This window comes from Ostrinia furnacalis, unplaced genomic scaffold (genome assembly GCF_004193835.3).
Source record: "Ostrinia furnacalis isolate ACB-3 unplaced genomic scaffold, ASM419383v2 OfSCF6657, whole genome shotgun sequence".
Classification (NCBI taxonomy): Eukaryota; Metazoa; Arthropoda; class Insecta; order Lepidoptera; family Crambidae; genus Ostrinia; species Ostrinia furnacalis.
The window spans coordinates 27452-47116 of NW_021136896.1; the positions used below are offsets into that span (position 1 = coordinate 27452).

General features: G+C 40.1%; 3 protein-coding genes across 4 annotated transcripts; 1 reads left to right on the forward strand and 2 right to left on the reverse strand.

The window, feature by feature from the left end:
- The first annotated feature begins 587 nt into the window (after positions 1 to 587).
- Positions 588 to 15889, forward strand: LOC114362613 (ectin). Of its 2 annotated transcripts, XM_028318078.1 has the most exons (7): positions 588 to 792; positions 1307 to 1447; positions 2859 to 2946; positions 10021 to 10170; positions 12105 to 12234; positions 12988 to 13077; positions 13337 to 15889. In XM_028318078.1, the coding sequence occupies exons 1-7, from the start codon at positions 614 to 616 to the stop codon at positions 13525 to 13527; spliced, it is 969 nt and encodes a 322-aa protein (XP_028173879.1). In that variant the 5' UTR covers positions 588 to 613; the 3' UTR covers positions 13528 to 15889. The 2 variants fall into 2 exon arrangements, with proteins under 2 accessions (XP_028173879.1, XP_028173880.1); XM_028318079.1 differs by lacking the exon at positions 13337 to 15889 and having other exon boundaries at positions 10021 to 10330; positions 12988 to 13069.
- Positions 15890 to 16136: 247 nt separating this feature from the next.
- Positions 16137 to 16853, reverse strand: RpII15 (RNA polymerase II subunit RpII15). Its single transcript, XM_028318103.1, has one exon. It carries the CDS (start codon positions 16565 to 16567, stop codon positions 16187 to 16189), a length of 381 nt encoding a protein of 126 aa, XP_028173904.1. The 5' UTR covers positions 16568 to 16853; the 3' UTR covers positions 16137 to 16186.
- An 809-nt stretch (positions 16854 to 17662) lies between these two features.
- Positions 17663 to 18682, reverse strand: LOC114362649 (cystine/glutamate transporter-like). The gene is made up of 2 exons (XM_028318121.1): positions 18198 to 18682; positions 17663 to 17825 (listed from the first exon to the last, which is right to left on the reverse strand). The coding sequence occupies exons 1-2, from the start codon at positions 18400 to 18402 to the stop codon at positions 17719 to 17721; spliced, it is 312 nt and encodes a 103-aa protein (XP_028173922.1). The 5' UTR covers positions 18403 to 18682; the 3' UTR covers positions 17663 to 17718.
- Positions 18683 to 19665: the final 983 nt, after the last annotated feature.

Consider the following 19665-nt stretch of genomic DNA (forward strand, 5'->3'; position numbering starts at 1 on the left):
CAGCGCCTGCGTGGCCCGGGCTGCCCCGGAACCTGTGCCTCCGCCCCCTGACTGTAGGGTTGTGGCTACCTCGAAAGTACATCGAATTTCTATTATCCTTTTTTGTCTCAGTTTCGGAGATAGAGTTTGGCGCTCGATCTGACCTGTAAGGTCTTTGTTTGAAAAGAAAGAGAATTGCGTGTCTGAGAGTCCGTTATGCCGTATCTAATCCTATCTTCCTTCCTGTAGGTACTTATTAAGAGACAGGAGTCCTTAGGGCTATTTATACACATTTATTTGGACTGGGTTCTAAAATAAAAACATGAATTACTTAGCGACAAGTGCTCTAACTACAGCGATAAAGAACACTAAAATAACGCAATGCTTCTACATAAGTAGGTACTTGTAGTAACGATCACAATGACTGTCACATACAATCTACGTCACCACCATGAGCCAGTACCTACAGCTTAAGTAGTTGCATGAATTTAAAAAACATTAAAATCTCCATCCCGTTGGAAAAAAACGTAAGATCGCGAATTCATCTCTCGACGCGTCTCCTCACTACGCTGCACCACTTTCAAGGTCGCATCTTTCAGTGGGCTGCTTGCAGCCGGCGGCGTCACACGATGCCATGAGCGGGGCACGCGAGCGCCGCGCCGACACCGTCGAGCTCCTGCCCCTGAAGTCGGCGCTGGTCAACAACAACCGCGAGGATGAGGCGTACTACCCGCCGGCCCTGCCGTCCACCTCCAACCTGTCCAACCTCTACGAGTACACGCTGCTCTCGAAGAGGACGCCGGCGTCGAAGAGGTGAGTGCAGCTCTGATTGGGTGACAGAGAAAAGTGCAATCTGAGCGATAGAATTCGAAGTACCTCTTACTACAAAGACAAAAGTCAATTGGCCCGACATTAAGCCCTTTGTATGCTTGATTCCTTGGACTGAAATAACTTGCAATGATTTGAATGAAAATTGTTCACTTTTATGAATGAACTTGATGAGAACTGTAACTAAAATTGTGTGTTAAATGTATGTAGATAAAGTTACGTTTAGCAAAAAAGAGTATTTAGGTAGGTAAAATATGAGTGATGACAAAAGATATACTGTGGGACTTGTGTTTTCCACAAAACAAATTGTTTTCCACAATAGACCCAATAAATTCTTCGATAATTTAACTGTAAAAATGCTTCTAAAGCTACGTGGAATAAAAAAAACGTGTAAAAATAATTATAATAATTGTTGTGTAACTTAATGTCATCACTTTGGGTTACATGTGGTTTTTAGGCTTTCAGTGACGATTGTAAACCGCTTATTTTTTGTTTATAGGCTCCTCTCCAAAACTACACAACCCTCGCCCACTCCCCTGGTGACGCTATGCGGGGCGCCGCCTCCGTCCAGGAAGCGCGAGGAGCTGACCGCGCTCGCTAACCTGCGCAAGAAGGTGGCTCCCGCGCTGCTGCCCGACAGGTGAGTGTCCTGTCACATCTGCTCCACACAGCCCGGGACACTCCCCGGGTCGCTGTGAGTGTCCTGTCACATCTGCTCCACACAGCCCGGGACACTCCCCGGGGCGCTGTGAGTGTCCTGTCACATCTGCTCCACACAGCCCGGGACACTCCCCTGGTCGCTGTGAGTGTCCTGTCACACCTGCTCCACACAGCCCGGGACACTCCCCGGGTCGCTGTGAGTGTCCTGTCACATCTGCTCCACACAGCCCGGGACACTCCCCGGGGCGCTGTGAGTGTCCTGTCACATCTTCTCCACACAGCCCGGGACACTCCCCGGGGCGCTGTGCGGGCGCCGCTTCCATCCAGGAAGCGCGAGGAGCTGGCCGCGCTCGCCAACCTGCAGTACTAGGACAGTAAGAGGTCACTGCTGCCTTTAAGTAATCATCTACTCCATAGATGGCCCAACTTTCTCCCTTGCATACCGTGGTGATTTTGCCAGGTGTATTTGAATACGCGAGGAAGCTTCTTAAACTCGACACGTCACATCATCTCAGTGTTCTAATCCTGTTTGACAAAATAGGCTTCATGATATTGATTGACTACTAAATTCAAGACCAATATCAAAATGTAGTCTTGTAAATTATCATTTATTATACATTCAATCATTGGTCGGTTACCAGACCATGAAGGCAGAAATGGGGCCGGCCTATTTCCTCGCATCACGAGACACAATTTCAATCAATCTTCCTTCGCTTGTCATCGAAACGCTTTGGCATATCATTCCAGAGATAGCGATCTACTTTCCGTGTCGAGGCCCAGTCCATCACAGTCATTCTACACTCATATATCTAGCCCACAGTTCGCCACAAAAATGTTTTTGCCTTATGCTTATTGGGATAAGGGTGAAAGTTTCAACTTTTGCTGCATGCTAAGTATATGTATTCCAGTTGGCAGTATCTGCGATCCCCTTTCGCTGAGGCCTTGAACCGTTGTCTTGGTTTATCGCTCGGAGCACGCGAACGCCGACTTAAATTAGCAATTTCAACTGTATGCAAATTACTGTGTAACCTACCTTACAATGTTCTTAGGCAGATTCATATAAATAATAGGTAGGTAGGTGTTTGGTGCTATAAAATTTGCATCAGAAATCGTTTAGTGACTTTTTGTAACCATAAAGGCGAATGTTTACTTACCGGGCTGCAAATGGGTTTTCTTATCGGTCGAATTTGGTAAAAACTTTCAGGTGGTAAGAAACACGCATAAAAATGTCGTGAATGCTCTAGCGGTACAATAGAGTGGTTCTATCTTGAATAATATAGTACCTACTCTGTTCTATTATGTAAAGTTAGAAGACAATATACCTACGTCTGGAACATCTAGCAGATGTTACAATGTTTACCCAAGAAACTCACATTGGGTTTGTGTTTCAGAAAGTCATCCAACAAGAACAACAACGAGCAGGCGAACAAAGACGACAACGAAGAGCAACTAGACAACAGACCAAAACTTTTACAAAGGGTAAGGGAAATCAGCTTAGTCACTTACTTAGTTTCTGTTCTATTGTTATTTGTATTGACTAGATTCTTAGGAACTAAACTATGTTAATAAGTAGTCTATTCCCTTCCCTTATTAATAAAAAGTTACACCCTAGTCGAATACTGTTTTAAAGTGACATTTCCATACTAAACGTCACTTTGCGCACGCAGTGTTCAACAACTAATTGGTACATAGTGTAACTTTTTACTAAGGGGGTATATTTTCAACTAATTACTAGGTTTAAATTACCTATCTGGACACTTTAGTTAGGGTCATGTAGTCGAGTTATTGGACAGATGTTTACTGATTTAAAAATAGCATATCTATTTTAAGAACTAAGAGATTTCGACTGATGGGAGATAAATTAGCATTTGAAGTAATATTAATTTAAACGTCGTTCAAGGGGTGTTGTGTCCAATGACTGGAGGTTTAGCCTAATACTTTTTAGCTAGCTGTTATTAAAAACATATAACGATCAATCATGACTAAAAGGGCGACTTGCCACGCGGCAAATGGAAAAGGCCATTCTTATGATTATGACAGATGCAACAATGATCTCTCAAGAAATAGGCCGGCTCGCCCTTGACCCACCGGAAGCGACCTCTACCGCCTGCAAAGTCTGAGACTTATAACAATACCGTTTCATCAATGCCATTTAAATATGCATGAGGCTCTTCAGGCATTTAAAATTGAAATGCCTCCGTTGAATTTATATTAAATACTTGATTGTCTTATAGACTAAATTCATACAAAAGGATTGTTTAGAGGGTGGCACTATTGTCATGCGTTATAGCTTGGACGACCTTTGGCATTTTATTACCTTATGTTCAGCATAGGATCTACAGTATGTAAAAAAGCTTTCTGAAATCTGTTTCAAAATCGCAAAAAGATCCGGTGCTCAAATAAGTATAACATTAATTTTATTATTAGCATCACAATCACCCCTCCTTTCGGATTGGACGGTTGGTATTGTTTTTTTATCCACAACGAGAAAACTCTTGGCCTGTATCTCATCTGATGGTAAGTGAGGTGGAAGCGAGCTTCACTCGGAATCCTCAACCACGGTGGAACTGGCTATCTTACCTCTAACTGGCGGAACACAACAATGCTGTTAACATTGTTGTAATGGAGACAGACTTAGGTAAGATGGTGGTAGCTAGCCAGGCGGACTTAGAACAAACCCTACCACCAACCAAACCGAACATATGACAAACTACATACGACTGCGTATCAAGTTATACTCTATGGCACTGATACGAGTATCTTATACGGTTGGAATAAGAGTTATTTTGCAACGGAAGTGCTTTCGACTAATAGGAATATTATTTGCTGCAAACGTGCCATGGGTATTGGTTTTCATCCGAGACGGATTATCTGCAGATTAGGCCGGGTCGTCCTTGACCCACCAAGCAGAAAAGACGCAATTTACGCCATTCAGACTATAGGTCATTTGAGATAACTGATGATGTTATTAGAATGCAAGTGCAGTCAGGGATAAAAATAGTGGATTGTACTGACTCTCTCGACACGTGGGTACCAATTTGAAAATTATAAATCGAACTGCCTAAGGCGGGAGTTGAACCCACGACCTTTCGCTTGCCAGGCGACTTTTTCAATCTACATATATATATAAAAATTAAACCCGTTTTCCGTTGTCACGACATAACATGAAAACGGCTTGACCGATTTGGCTGAGTTTTTTTGTAGTTTTCTAATACTCTGCTGTACAAGGTTTTTACGGAAAAAATATAAAGAAAATCTCTACGCTAAGGCGGTACGAAGTTCGCCGGGTCAGCTAGTTATTTATAATTTTCCTATTAGTTTGAGATGCAACTCATAACGCTAAAAATTAAATAACTGTACGTGGGTAGTTAGTTACCTTGTGGGAAACTGGCCAAATTTTTAATTCAACAAATCACAACGAATATCGCGACAGCATATTATCAGACTATACATTTATGTTGCGAAATCACACCTCATTGCTAAAAACTTGATGGAATTTTGCACGAGTGAAATAATATACATCCCAACTAATATTATAAATGCGAAAGTAACTCTGTCTGTCTGTCTGTCTGTTACGCTTTCCCGCTTAAACCTCGCAACCGATTTTGATGAAATTTGGCATAGAGATAGTTTGAGTCCCGGGAAAGAACATAGGATAGTTTTTATCCCGGTTTTTGAAACAGGGACGCGCGCGATAGTTTTTCTGTGACAGACAAAATTCCACGCGGGCGAAGCCGCGGGCGGAAAGCTAGTATTGAATAAATTAAGTACTTTACAATTAATTGATGAGCTCATAAGGAAAATTCGGGTTGGCCTTGACCTGGTGACCTGCGGCAGGATCCGCGGCTCTCCAGGTTTAACAATGATGTATTATAAGCCTGTTGTCTTCCGAGTCTGAGTAGGGTCCGACCGCACGCATTTGGAATATTAACGATTACGAGGACAGACTTGAATTAAAAATAATGGGTTGGCCTCTACTTATTTCAGGAACTCAATTGAAATTATTTTATTTCAAAAACTACGGACAGAAGTTTCGAACCGTTCGTAGTAACTGCAGCTTACTACGAAATGCTACGAACAAATAAAGCGTAGCGCGTAGCTACAGCAGTGCAGCGTCGTAGCATGACCGTAGCGCTGCCGTAGCACTACGCTGTAGCAATGACCGTAGCGCCCGTTGCATGCGAAATTACGTCACTTGCATTCGTAGTATGGAATATTGGGAAAGTTTTACATAACGGGAGCTTGTATTGATTTTGTACGGTACATATTACGCCACTGTCTGTTACGAGTATTTCCGTAATGTTATGTCTATAAATAGTTTTCTTGCTATAAGATACCCATCCTTTGGAAAACTTCACCCAAAAGCATAGCAGATGCTACGTTGTAGCTTTCTTTGGCGTATCGTGCAAAATACTCCCATACACACCGTATTTCATGAATGTACAATGGTCAATGTATAAGTTATTACGTGCAACTAGGTATAATATATTCTTCTTAGAAATTAGAAAAGCTGACGCGATAAGCGCGGTCGAGTGAAAAATTGATTAAAAATAAAATTCATCAAGAAAATCTTCCATCATTATTAATTTTTCATTAGTTTCCCAACAAAGCGGGCCAAGTCAAACATAAGATCCTCCGTTCAGAGTTCTCTAGAGCGTGAAACACCTCGATAAATGATTGTCGGCGGAGTTTTCGCAGCTCGTACGTGATGGATGTTCGACCTCTGACAGCGACCTTTAGTTTGTTATTCGACTGCTCAGTGCTCGTCCCTTTGAGCTTGTTTGTCATAACAACCTTCGGGAAAACAAAAGATTTCGCAAGGTCGTTCGGTAGGCGTTGAATGGGCTTTATTTTTGTTTTTGTGAACATTAACGGTCCAAGTATTCTTTTGTTGTTGTTTGTGGGTGGATAATATGTTTGTATCTCTACTTTATTGAGACATATTAGTGCCTGTACTCACAAAATAAGAAAAATTGCAGATAATGAGTAGATTGAGCATGATTTGTCGTTTCATCGCACTTTTTTCATAAGGAATTTAATAACACTCAGCAGCTATTTCCAATACAATTTAATAAAGTGGTCTACTTCTAAATCACTATACGGCCACTCTGTCGAAGGGGAAAAAGCTTCTAGAAAACTTTTTAAAGGTCAAATCGAAGTGGTTAGGCTTTAGAACAGCTACTTCGCTAACCACTTCACAACATCCTCTTTGCGCGGATATATCGGGAATCGAGATTCGAGATTGGAGTCTGGAAATAGATTTTTATACTTAGTTACCTACTTTCTTACTTACTTCATGCGACATCGAGGCCTCTGTTGTATGTTTTCTATTAACGACTACAACATTATATTTTAAGAAAGAATCTGTTGGTTCTTTCTCATTACTACAGGGTGCCTAGCTAGATACTACTATTATATGGGAATTAAGTTGCATACGTAAAAGCAGGAGAGGCATATCATAGCGTCATCATAGTGTCATCTCCTAGATGACACACATGTTTCCAAAGATGCTTCACAGCAATAAATACTTAATCTTTGGCAAAATGGTTTTATGTAATAAAAGTTTTTGTTTGTGGCAACCACTTTGCCAAAATAGGAAATATAATTTCGTCAGCTAAGGAAGTGGAAATGTTTCGTAACATTCAATGGAGCCAAAATATACCCCTGAATGGTGTACACTAATCCATCGGAAACATTAGGCCCACTTATAGCGTAAAAGCCTTTCGGCTTTCTTTTGTGTGAAAAGGTGCTTTTGTAGGTACTTCCTGAATAGAAATAGCTATAGTGAAATACCAACGGTTTTGGAAGACGGCTAAGGTGGATTTTAAACGAACTTCAAGTATTAAATGTTTTAGTGACTGCAATTTGAAAAGCTATGCTGAGACAGCTATATTTTCCGTAACAATACAAACTGGAAAACTTTAAAGCAAAACAAAGAATTTAAACTGGACTGCATTAGTGATTTGAAAAATAGCATCAAAGAGCTGTCTTTACACGTGGTTTGGCCATTCCAGTAGCAGTTCTATCCACTTCTATTAAAAAAGTTTCGTATTAGTTATTTTAGTCAAAAACGTTCTATAAATAAGTTTTTAATTTTGGAAGTTCGCAGTTCGTGAGGGTGTGAGAACGTGGAGTGCACACTAATGAGGACTCGCCTCTCGGTTGAGAGTTCCGTGACTTAACAACTTGCCCTCTGCAAAACGACGTTCATTCGGAGAACTTTTTAAATTAGGCCCGGAATGGATCCAAGAAATCTGGAGGGAAAATTAACAGTAATTGGATTCACACATACCTACTGCTTTATAATAAACTCGATTACGAGTATGTACCTCGAAGTTAAAATAATTTTGAGTAATGTAGGGATGATCCCGTCGATATGGAAATCTTGGGGGAGGTCTTTGTCCAGCAGTGGACGTCATTTGGCTGAAACTAAATGTAGAGTTGGGTCAATATGCATGGGGCGTGTAACTTTTTGAAAATACCTTGATTGATCCACAAATAGTTTTTAATTTAGTTAGCTGAACGAATAATTTAAACCCTTGAAACATGCAATTCACTATTTATGATCTACCTACGCCGTTAGATGCAAATTAGTTGTTGTTGTTCAGTAAATTGGCTTTTTACAAGCACTTTACCGACTGCTGCTAGCAATTCATGCACGCGAGTACGAAGATCAATCAGGGACGTTTGATTCAAGTTTAGATAAAACTTAAACCCCATTTTATCTAAGGTTCGTAGAATACAATCTACAATCTCTGCAAGTCGCAGACCCCTACGTGATCAGACTGCTTTCTAAGTCTAAGACGCGGAGTTATAATGGGCGATAGGTGGTCCTTTAGATAGGTAGCGCCAGAACTTTAGCTTCAACTTTAATATCAATTTCAATAAAAATCACCTTTGTTGTATGTGCAAATACGCGATAGACGTATGTAGGTAGGTATAGTACCTACATAGTAAGCTTAAAGCCACACAACGGTATAATACAAAACAAGAAAGTACATTTACTTTCTTGTAACCAACAAAATCCATAAATATTTTATATGACTTTGGCTGCTGTAGCGCACTTTATAGGCTGGTTAAGTTATTTGGCTCGCCTCCAGTTTTGCACGGGTAAGCCAAGCCTGGGAACTATATAAAATACTGTGTAAGTATCTAGAATAGGTAAAGAGTGACTTTTAGGTATTACAGCATTACACGATCGATCGATGATGATTGGTACCTAGATTTTGCAAGTATTGTGATCTTAACATCAGATCCTAGTGTCTATGTTACTATCACTCATCATATGTACCTAGTTACTTTTAATGTAACCTATCAAAACATTTTATAACAACTTTACCAAGTCATTATAGGTACTAGATACTCGTCAAAAACCCACTGCATTTCTTCTAAGCTTCATGTAATGCAAAGAGTTATGTATAACAGGTGCACCTAGGTCGTGTCCGTACTCGTATGTTAGGTAACTCTTTGAAACTTTGTAGTCGCATACTATGGCCAAGTGGGCGCGCCGGGTGGTAACGCTCTGGTGCTTAAGTTTCAGGTGCTTTCAGCTGCTAACATAAATGCACAGCCTTGGGAACAGTCTAGAACAACTTACAATGTCGTCGTTGTAGTAAATGATTGCTGTTGTTACTGTTCAGTAAACATAATAATCGTTATCTGGAAAAGTTATTATGTCACTGTAGTTGTTTGTGTTTAGAAATTAGTTTTGGTATCATCATGTGACGTTATCTTAAAATGAACTTTGCGCGTGAACTTATGACCCTTGCAACCTTTTCAAAACTCTTTTTGAATAACAAAGAAAATGTTACGTAATTTCACTAAAAACAGTGCCTCAGGTGATAATTTGTAATCGATCCAAAAGTCTTTGTTATCCAGGCTTAGACACAGCTATTGCCAATCGATTTTGAAAATTATAAGTATACATAAATACTACAGCGCAACATTCGTAATTAATTAATGGCAAAGTACGAGTCATTAATTAGTATTATTGTCATTATGTCGATTGGCCGATCGTAATTACTCCTTCGAGACGCCATGGTTACTAAACTGTTTGATCCATGAGCAAGTAGGAACTGAAAATCAATTGTATGAATTTTATTAAGGCTTAGTTGTATCAATGTACCAGAATCTCAACTTATTGCTGCGTCTGATTTTACTGGACCCTCAGCAAAAATTCATGGCCTGATTTACTTCGAAGACTCTACAGGCAATTTTCAGGGTTTTACTTTAAGGTCATGACAATATTATTGATATTATGATTACAGTACCGCAGGTACTAACATTACTAGACTCTACAGGGTATTCTGGGCTTTACTCTTTACTATAGTAACCGCATGATTGTAATACATTATTTCAGTTGTATAAATCTTATCTTGTGCATGGCCACGCCTAGGCGTAGAGCACGTCGACCCATTGGGGTCTTTTCTGCTGTACTGCTGTATCACCATGGAAGCCTATATTCAGCAGTGGACGTCTTATGGCGGAAATGATGATGACTGCTGTATGAATGGTCTGCACAGAACAAAAAATTAAGTGTCCCCTGTCCCACAGGTGCTACAAACGCGTCCGGTCAGCATGGTGGTGCAGTGGAGCGAGGTGCGCACGGCGTGGCAGGACAGCGACTTCATCACGGAGTGCCTCTGCTGGCACAACGTGTACCGGCAGCGGCACGGCGCGCCGCAGCTGTACATGGCGCCAGAGGTAACGCACAGTGCTACAAACGCGTCCGGTCAGCATGGTGGTGCAGTGGAGCGAGGTGCGCACGGCGTGGCAGGACAGCGACTTCATCACGGAGTGCCTCTGCTGGCACAACGTGTACCGGCAGCGGCACGGCGCGCCGCAGCTGTACATGGCACCAGAGGTAACATCATCATCATTTTCCTTTCATTTCAGCAACAGGACGTCCACTGCTGAACATAGGGCTCCACATAGGATTCCCACATCGCCCGGTCTCATCAGGTCAGGGCGGCCTGCAACCAGCGCCTTCCTGCTACCTTTATCAGGTCGTCGGTCCACTTTGTGGGTGGACGCACTGCAAAGGCACCAGTACGCAGAACTGACTGCCGATGGGGCAGCATGGTTCTGAAAACTGGCGGAAAACTCCAGAGGTAACGCTCACAAATAAATAAGTGAATCCATAACGCGCACATCGAAAACTTTAGAGCAAAAACGCGGTCTATTTTTTCGATACTTACAAAGATCACGTAACATGCTGCAACGTAATTAGACAACATAGTAGGTATCCATCTATTTATCGATTTTTTAGTGGAAAATTACATAACATTATTGTTTTTACTTAGATTGGTGTCTAACTTATGGTCTGCTCGCTCCTATACAACGTGTCCCAAAATTCAACGATAAGCCGGCGCCACAGGGCGGACATAGTCATGGGTACTTTAGGAAAAATAAGAAAAAAAATCTATCTCAATTATTTTTTAAGTTACACAATAAATAATGAAATTCGTCGGAAATTGACACCCCTTATGATATTTTACATTACCACGGCCACAATTTTTCAAATACTTCTGTTTTTTTATTTGTATCGGCAACCTAAGTAGTGCTGCTGTCCACCCCAATCCTTAAAATCCCCAGAATCCTTGCAATTTTTACACAAAAGTTAATCAAAATATGATATTTCTTTAAAATTTTTAACGATTTTTACTTTCACTCAACTTTGACTCGTCGTTTTGTAAAAAAAAAGTATGAACACTACTGCGGCAAGTTTTTTATAAAGTTGACGCAACTATCCAAGATTCCAAAATGGTATAATACTCTAAGAAAACTAGTCGCAAAAAACCATTTTTACAAGCACTTCGCTTGTTAGTTAGTATGGGATAAATCTTGCAACTGAATTTAAAACCAGTTCTCCTCAACTAATTGAGCTGAAATTTGGTATACTTATGAAAGTACGATGACAATGCAATACTATGGTATCATTGAGCTGGATGGAGACTGGAGGTGGCCATAGGAACTTCTAAACGAAACGGCGGAATTGCATCTAGTTTAGGTTCGTTGGATTTGTCTTTTCGTGCACTTTAGTGCTAGATGATGTCCAGAGTGCTGATGATGAAGTCAAGAGGTGGCCAGCGGCTGGTCCTAGGAACTCCTAAACGAAACAGCGGAAGCTTATCGAATTTGGGTTCGTTGGATTTGTCTTCCCGGGCACATGGGCCCCCCAGGATTTTGGGGTTCCTACCGATTCGAAGATTGAACAGATGCGCCAGTGAGTACTAATCTGCGCGACTTGTGTCACCCCCTGATGCTTGGCACCCGGGGCGGTAGTATACCATAATTTTTTGTTGGCCGGCACTTTTAGAAAAGGCCCAAAAAGAATGATGTCCTTTCGTTGTGGGTCCAATGACAGTTTAACTTTCCCCCGGAACAAACTTGACCTTCACTGGTTGGGTTTTTATTGGCGGTCAAGCTGTAGATCCTGGCTACACAGGAATTGCAGCGGTGGGAACGAGAGGTGGGAATAGTCTTGTACCTATACCTATAGCCAGTGTAGCCAGGAATTTCAAGTTACGACCTATTTCTACTGTCGCAATAAAAGACAATAGTAGGTAGGAAGACTCGGCAATGAACTATAAATATAGAAATAAATGAATTGTTTTTTTTTTATTTATTTTTTCCAGCTGTGCGACTACGCTCAAGCGTGGGCGAACCACCTGGCGCACACAAACAAGTTCCACTACAGGAACGACCGCGACGTGGGCCAGAACCTCTACCAGCGCCCGGTCAGCGCGCTGCAGCCTGACATCACAGGTCAGATTCAAGTTTTTTTAAAGGTACTTTAATTAGGTTTTTTCTTGTACGTGGTTTTGAGGGCGGACGGGGCGGCCTCTGCTAGTTCAGGATGAAAAAGCATGAAGTAACGTGACCGCAATGGTTGTCAAACTTTTCAGCAGTTGCGTCTATCATGCTTAGAAATAATAGACTATTCGATTTCATGTTCACACCTCAATTCCTATGGTCGTATACCTAGTTTTTTTGTTAAATAGTGGGTACTAACATAACTACCTACCTATTGTTAAATTACTCTGATGATTGGAACTTGAGATGCGTTATTACACTACTCTGTGGGTCAGGCGCGGATCCAGCCCCCAAAAAAGGTTGTGGGCACAGCCACCAAAAATTAGCAAAGTGAGAGTTGGATTGGAGTACGAGCTCACTCATGAACAATCATGGACTACCTAACCTGTGTTTTGAATTTTTTTTTAATTTGATATTATTTACAATGTTTACATCATCAAATCAAACTGGATTTGGGCAGGCGCGCTAGTAGCACCAAGTGGTCGGTGGCGGCGGCGTTTTAGTGGAACGGCTGTGTTCCAAATCACGCTCGATTTTTTAAAGGCTCATCAGTCAGCCGTTTTTATCATCAGCCTATCGATCTTATCAATAGATCATAATTAAAACAAGCAAATTAGGGTTGTGGGCATGCCCACAGTGCCCACAACGGTGGATCCGCGCCTGCTGTGGGTGTTAAAGATGTTTAATGTTTATTTTAATTTCCAGGGCAAGAAGTGTCTTCCTACTGGTACGCAGCTGTCCGCCAGTACAACTACTTCAAGGAGCCAGATGTTCTACACGCCAACGTTAATGGAGGTAGGAGTGTTTATTAACTGCTTGATAATGCTTGCTTGATAAAGGTAGCAGGAAGGCTGCAGGCCGCTACCAACCGATGCCATGTGCGATGTGGAAGTCATTGGGGAAAGCCTATGCTCAGCAGTGGACGTCCTGTGGCTGAAATGATGATGATGACGTTTTGAGGTAGCTTGCGAGGGTATCGTGGTATAGACGATGCTAGGCCTAAAAAGGGGACAATGTGTGTTACCCGATACATTTATTGTTTTAATTCCTGCAGGTCATTTCACGCAAATGGTATGGGTGGCAACGCGCTTCTTCGGCGTAGGCAAAGCGCGGTCTCGCGCGGGCAAAGTGATTGTGGTGGCAAACTACTCACCACCAGGGAACGCCTCTGGTCAGTTCGAGGCCAACGTGCTCCCACCGCTGCCGGAGAACTTCCCAGACCTGCCACCACCGCCGGAGCACTGACGAAGGTTCTCCATACGTGGCAGGAGACTACAGATCGACGCCACGTTCAACCGATAAACGCAAATGCAACGAATAACGACGCGACGTGTCAGATTTGGATAACGTTATGATTTTATTATGAAAATGTAGAATTAGAAAGAGCGAAACATCGAAAACCGGTAGATAGCTACTGAATTGTCAGCTTATATAGACAAATTGCCTTAGAATTGCCCATTGAAGCACGGAAGTGCTCTACATCGTACGAATCCACGTCCATGATTCATATCAATTAGTGTTGTGTTGATGTAATGTACACGAGGAGTAAGGTGTAAGGTATACACGACTTAATTTTTATATGAACACAAAAATAAATTTTGATACAAAAATTAATACGTAATTAAGCCTCAAATATGAGCTTCGATTAACGAGCTAACAACACAAGCTGGGGCCTGTTGTATCAACGAAGCCTTTTTCTAAGTCCGTCTTCTGCAATTAATTAATCACACCGTCCCAATTGATTCTACCGCTACCGCACAGCTTGTGCCCTTGTGGCTGTTGGAGTTAGCAGGTTAGAGCCTTCGAATTTTCGGCCTACTGTACATACCTCTAGCACGAAAAACATTCCGCCTTCGAAAGAAAAGCTTTTGATGGCGATTCGAATACGCATACGATTCGAAGTCGAAAGTTTTTCGTGCTAGAGGTACTGATACTGTACCATTTCTATACCACAACACGTGACACATCGTCCATTTTAGCTTTGTGCTTAGTCAATTAGGTAATTAAAAATCTTGGTTGTTTCTGCCTGAGCTTGGATTTTATAACGATATTTAGAATTATAAAGCAATAGTCATACGCACAGACACGTTTTAGAGAGAGATTAAGTATAATAGATTTTATGCCTGCCATAGTTTTAGTCTACCTAGTAAGATGCTTTTGAGGATGTTTGTTATTAATTACAATGCTATAATCCTTAGGAAATTATATTCAGGGCTACCCAAAAAGGTTTTGTTAAAATCCTTCAATTTCGAAAAAGGGTGCATATTACATGGAATGTCGGTTTTGTAAATGTAATATGAAAGCTAAACCAAAGCTTGCACCATCCAGTGGATTTTTGCATTGGTTTACATTTTCTTCTATATTTCCTCATGTGGGAATCCAACTTACAGAACTATTGTACCGCTGAAATTCCTCAAAATGATGTGCTACAAAATAGTTTTATACAATAGGTACAAAGATCGAAAGTCAAAACAATCAAGTTTACAGTCATTTGTAACTTCTTCTACTTAAAAATTCACTATGAAGTCACTTGACGTCACAATTGCTATTAATTTTACTGTAGGCGTTGTGCGCCAAAACACCAATCTCGTAGTAATAATGTATTTCCAATGCAATAATTATTAAAAATAATAATGATGTTGTCTCAAAACATCTTTAGTCTCTCTAATCTTTATCTGGCTGCCCTCTATAGAATTCTATACACTCTTTTAAACATAATATCTAGAAATTCCAGATATCTTCACTGTTAAAATACGAACTTTTAGATACTTCTCTAATAGAATAGCCCACTTTGTAAACTTTGCAAAATATTCGTACTAAGCACTTTAGGCCTAAAAATATTTTTGCTTCTCCTAATTATGAATAAAAACTCGTCTTCCCAAAAGGTTGATGATTACTTATATTGTACAATTGTTAAGTTTTCTTGTTATAATATCACTATGTATGATTCATTCTGAATGTATTTTTGTAAAACGGAAACCAAAAATCTTGTGAACGGAAATGTTTAAGAATGCATTATGAGCAAATTGGGTGTTATATGAGAGAATTATTTCCTAATTTAGGTGAATAGTTAATGCTTATAAGGAAAATTAAATGAGATTTTAATCTGCACTTAAAAATACTGAATGTTTCAGTCTTACTCTTTATATGACAAACTTATTTTAATTTAGAACAGATCATGATGGATCTTATCTATTGAATTTAAATTATATTAGCAGTAGTACAGTACAGTGTGTCACCTTTTCATCAGTTTTGCATTGAGCAAAGCAGCAATGCCTCCCTGGCACAACCATGACATTTTTGCCTTCATTAGTACATTATCAGGATATCCCATACAGTAGCACATCTAGCATAAGTCAGGAGTAGAAAACTTTCCGAGATACACAAATCATTTATCTTTGTTCATAGAAACATACAATCAAATTGAAGAACTTACCTATCCAGCTAGTGCTATATCTTGTTACAGCTTATAAAACTTTCTGATTCACTATATTAATTTGTTACCTAATAAGACAAAAAAGGGTGATAAGTGCAATGTTATTGTTGTATTTAGTTGTAGAGAACCACATTGATGTAGATACAGTGCCAAATAAATAAGTAGCCTAAATAGATACTATAACCAATTAAATTATAGTGGTAACCACAGTTGTTCCATTGTAATCAGAGCAGCAATTTAATCCATTACTATTTACTTGATGGCTGTGAATTGTTAACTGTTATTATTATTAGATCAGATATGCTTGGCAATATTTTTAGTTAATAAATTAATTAATACCAAATTATCAAGAGTTTTTTTTCAATCTAAATTTCTCATGAATGATATAATAAAGGATGGGTAAATCAAAAACCAAAAATGAAGTTTACCTGATTTAATTTTCTTAATTTTATAGTAATACAGTACAGTTCATTCAGTCCACCTGTGCTTGCAGCTGGTGCAGACGTAATAAAGTCTCATCTCCTCTTCAGCTCGGCGCGTTTGTCCTTGGAAGAATACAGCTTCTCTGTGATTGCACTTCGGGCACATGTGATCCTTCGTTCGAGGCAATGTGGGGTCACTGACTACGTCTGGGTTAATATGCGTTAACTCATCTACTTCGTGCATAATTTTGTTGACATAGACGCAATTAGAATCTGCGAGTTGCTTATAATCACAGTTTCTACACGCGTATAACAAAACTTTGTTGTTTTTGTCTTCTCGCGGGTAAAGCATGTTGTTGCATTCTTGACAAAATTGTATACCCACGTATCCAGGACCGCCGTCTTTACGGGCAAGATTTAAGGTCATCTTCAATATTATTTTTAGGAGAAACTGCTTTGTTTATATTGTAAAATCACTGAAAATAGGAAATCGCAATCCTGAATCCACAAGCTCAAACTCTACAAATTAATAAATGTCAATGTCATTTTATGTCACGTCAGTTACGTCAATATTGAACGAATGATAGAGCGATTCTTGGCGATGGTATTTATTCAATATAGGCAACATTACGATAATAATTTAAGGCTACAATAAACTATTGGTTTTTTCCCAATATTATTAACCTTTTCAGCACCACGATCGGTCTTCTATAGAAGATAAACTTTTCCGTGCTTTCCTTCCACGCCACGTCTTCTTTATAAGACACTATCTAACACTGACGTTAACTAAAATACGTAAATAGTTTTCTTACTGTTCGAGCCATAGCTTGGCGCCTGGTGGGACACACGGTGTGTCACACACCGCTTTTAATATAGGCTAGGTTGATAACCTTAGTCTTCTTCTTCTTCTTTTTTGTTCCTGGCAATACTCGTCGAGGCCGACTTGATTTGTGCCATTTTCATGTGAGTGTGGGACGAGTTAAGAAGAGGGACCAAGTNTTAAATCATCTCTATGTTCACGTTCATACATTCATAGATATGAATTTTTCTATTTTTTACACATAAAAGCAAATTCAGAACAATTTTTTGTTGTTATTCTTATTTCTAGGTCATAAAGCAATAAAAATAAGCTATGCATAACCCATGCGCAAAAATGCTGTAGACAGTTGTAATTCTTCAGTACTGCGCAAGAAAGACATAAGCTTGAAAATAATCATGAATTCTCTTTGTGAAAACATGGAATGGGAAAACGTTTAAATAAGGAATCTTTGCCATTGAATCAGGTGCAAAGCTATCAGCTATTATAAGTTATCAAACAAAAAATTTATACTCAATACTTCATTGCTTTTACCACATTAGGACATTTAATTAGGTCTTAGAAGCTAAAGCAGTTGGACCTAGTTAGGGCACAGCAACTTTTATAATTTTATCATGTTTCAAAGAAATGAATACTTAAACAGTACATGTTGGATACCATAAATGTTTTAGTTGCAAAGTATTTGCTAAGGCACTTGACAACCCATCTTTCATTAGAAGGAATAAACCTGTGACAATAGATCATGATAGTAAGTAATTTACTCACACAAATACGAAGATAGCGTCCCAAAGGTACAGAAAAGCAGGCAAAGGTCCATAGGCTTCATTAATGTAGTGGTAGTCGCCACCACTCTGCAGCAGTGTAGTCCCTGCGTTAAATTACACTCATTGAGCTCTTCAATATTCAAATTTATGACATAAAGAGAGAAGTTAAGTATTTCTCATTACTACCAATCCATCTAAAAACTCTCTAATTGCATTAAAAACACTAATTTCTTGTTTTAGCCAGAAAAATGTTGATTTTGCAACAACTTTAATTTAAAAATATTTCCAGATAGTAATCATAAATGGTAACAAAATTAATGGCTGAAAAATCTATGTTCAGATAGCAAACATGTTTAGTAATCAATCATGTTCAGCCATCTATCCAAATTATAGTTATCTTTTTCAGACCAATACTCAACTACAGCATATGGCACACAGATCTGTGATAATGCATCTTAATTATTTGAAGCACTTACCCAATTCTGCATAGGATAAAGCTCCTAGCGTCGCCATGCCTCCGCACAGGGTCCACACAGTCAGAGATCCCCATACCGAACCAGTTTTCTCCAAGACTTCTTTAGGAGTTATAAAAATACCACTGCCAAATATGATCCCCAATATTATTGCCACCCCCTCTAAGAGCCCTAACTGTTTCCGCATTTGCACTTTTTCATCTCCCATTTTGGAAGCCGTTTCAGTCTTCTTTCCTTTGGTATAGGTATACTACTACTTGGGTAACTATGGATGGACCTACCAAGCCCGCTAACCTCTATTTAACGACGTCTGATCTGAATGGTAATTGACCCTTCACATTTCTAGTTAGCTATAAATTAAGCGGCCTTGCACAAATTAACCGCTGATTATAATCAAGCTAGATGGGCCCATTACAAAATAAATAAACGACAAAGTATGATCTCCTTGGCACATGCACTGCCTGCAGCACCTTTCAGAACCGTATTTTTTTTCTTCTTCTTCTTCTTTTTTGTTCTTGGCAATACTCGTCGAGGCCGACTTGATTTGTGCCATTTTCATGTGAGTGTGGGACGAGTTAAGAAGAGGGACCAAGTNTGGCACGCTCGGCTTCATACAATTTTTGACACATGCTGCATCTATCCATCTGTGGGTGCAGCCTAAAACATTTTTTTTTAATATAGTTTTTCACAGCTCTGGGTGCATCCTTTTAAGCCAGTCTTTGAAGTCCGCTGAATTTTTGTTTTAATTTGACACATGACAACTGTGTAAATCATCTATTATAGAGTAGGCACACACCGTTGATTTTTCGTCGGCCGATAGTTTAGCCGGGCAGTTGATCAGTATGGGCATGTATGGGAGTGCGCACACTACGCCGCGGCGCCGTTTCGATTTGGCCGATTCTTCATACAATTTAAAATCGGGCACAACTATCGGCCAACTAAAAATCAACGGTGTGCGCCTACACTTAGACCACAGATAAATGAGAGTATTTCAATCAATCGAATCAACACTGAACCGTCCCAGCGGGTCTAGACAAAGTGCAAATTATAATCGCAAACCAGTCGAAAAGTGGTCGAAAAGCCCCTTTTTTGTATGGAGTTTTGACGGATTCGATTTTCGATTCGATCAAAAAGTGCGTTTTGTCTAGGGGGGTAGCTATAGATGACCCACGCTGAACTGTCCCACCAAACTCAATGACAGGGGGGCGCTACCATCGTTCAACTATATGGTTTCCAACATGGCAAAAATCGGAACCAGCGATCCGGTATTGACGGTGGCGCGATGGCGCCACGCTGTCAATGTCAGGGATAGGACAGTTCAGTATTTTGGAACTATACATTGATAGAAGGGCGCTACTATCAAAACTGGGTTTTAGTTCCGATATTTGCCACGTAGGACATCAGTGAAGTGTTCCATTTAATTATTATGACATTTTACAGGAGGGCGCTACCATCTGAGTTAATAGTTCCG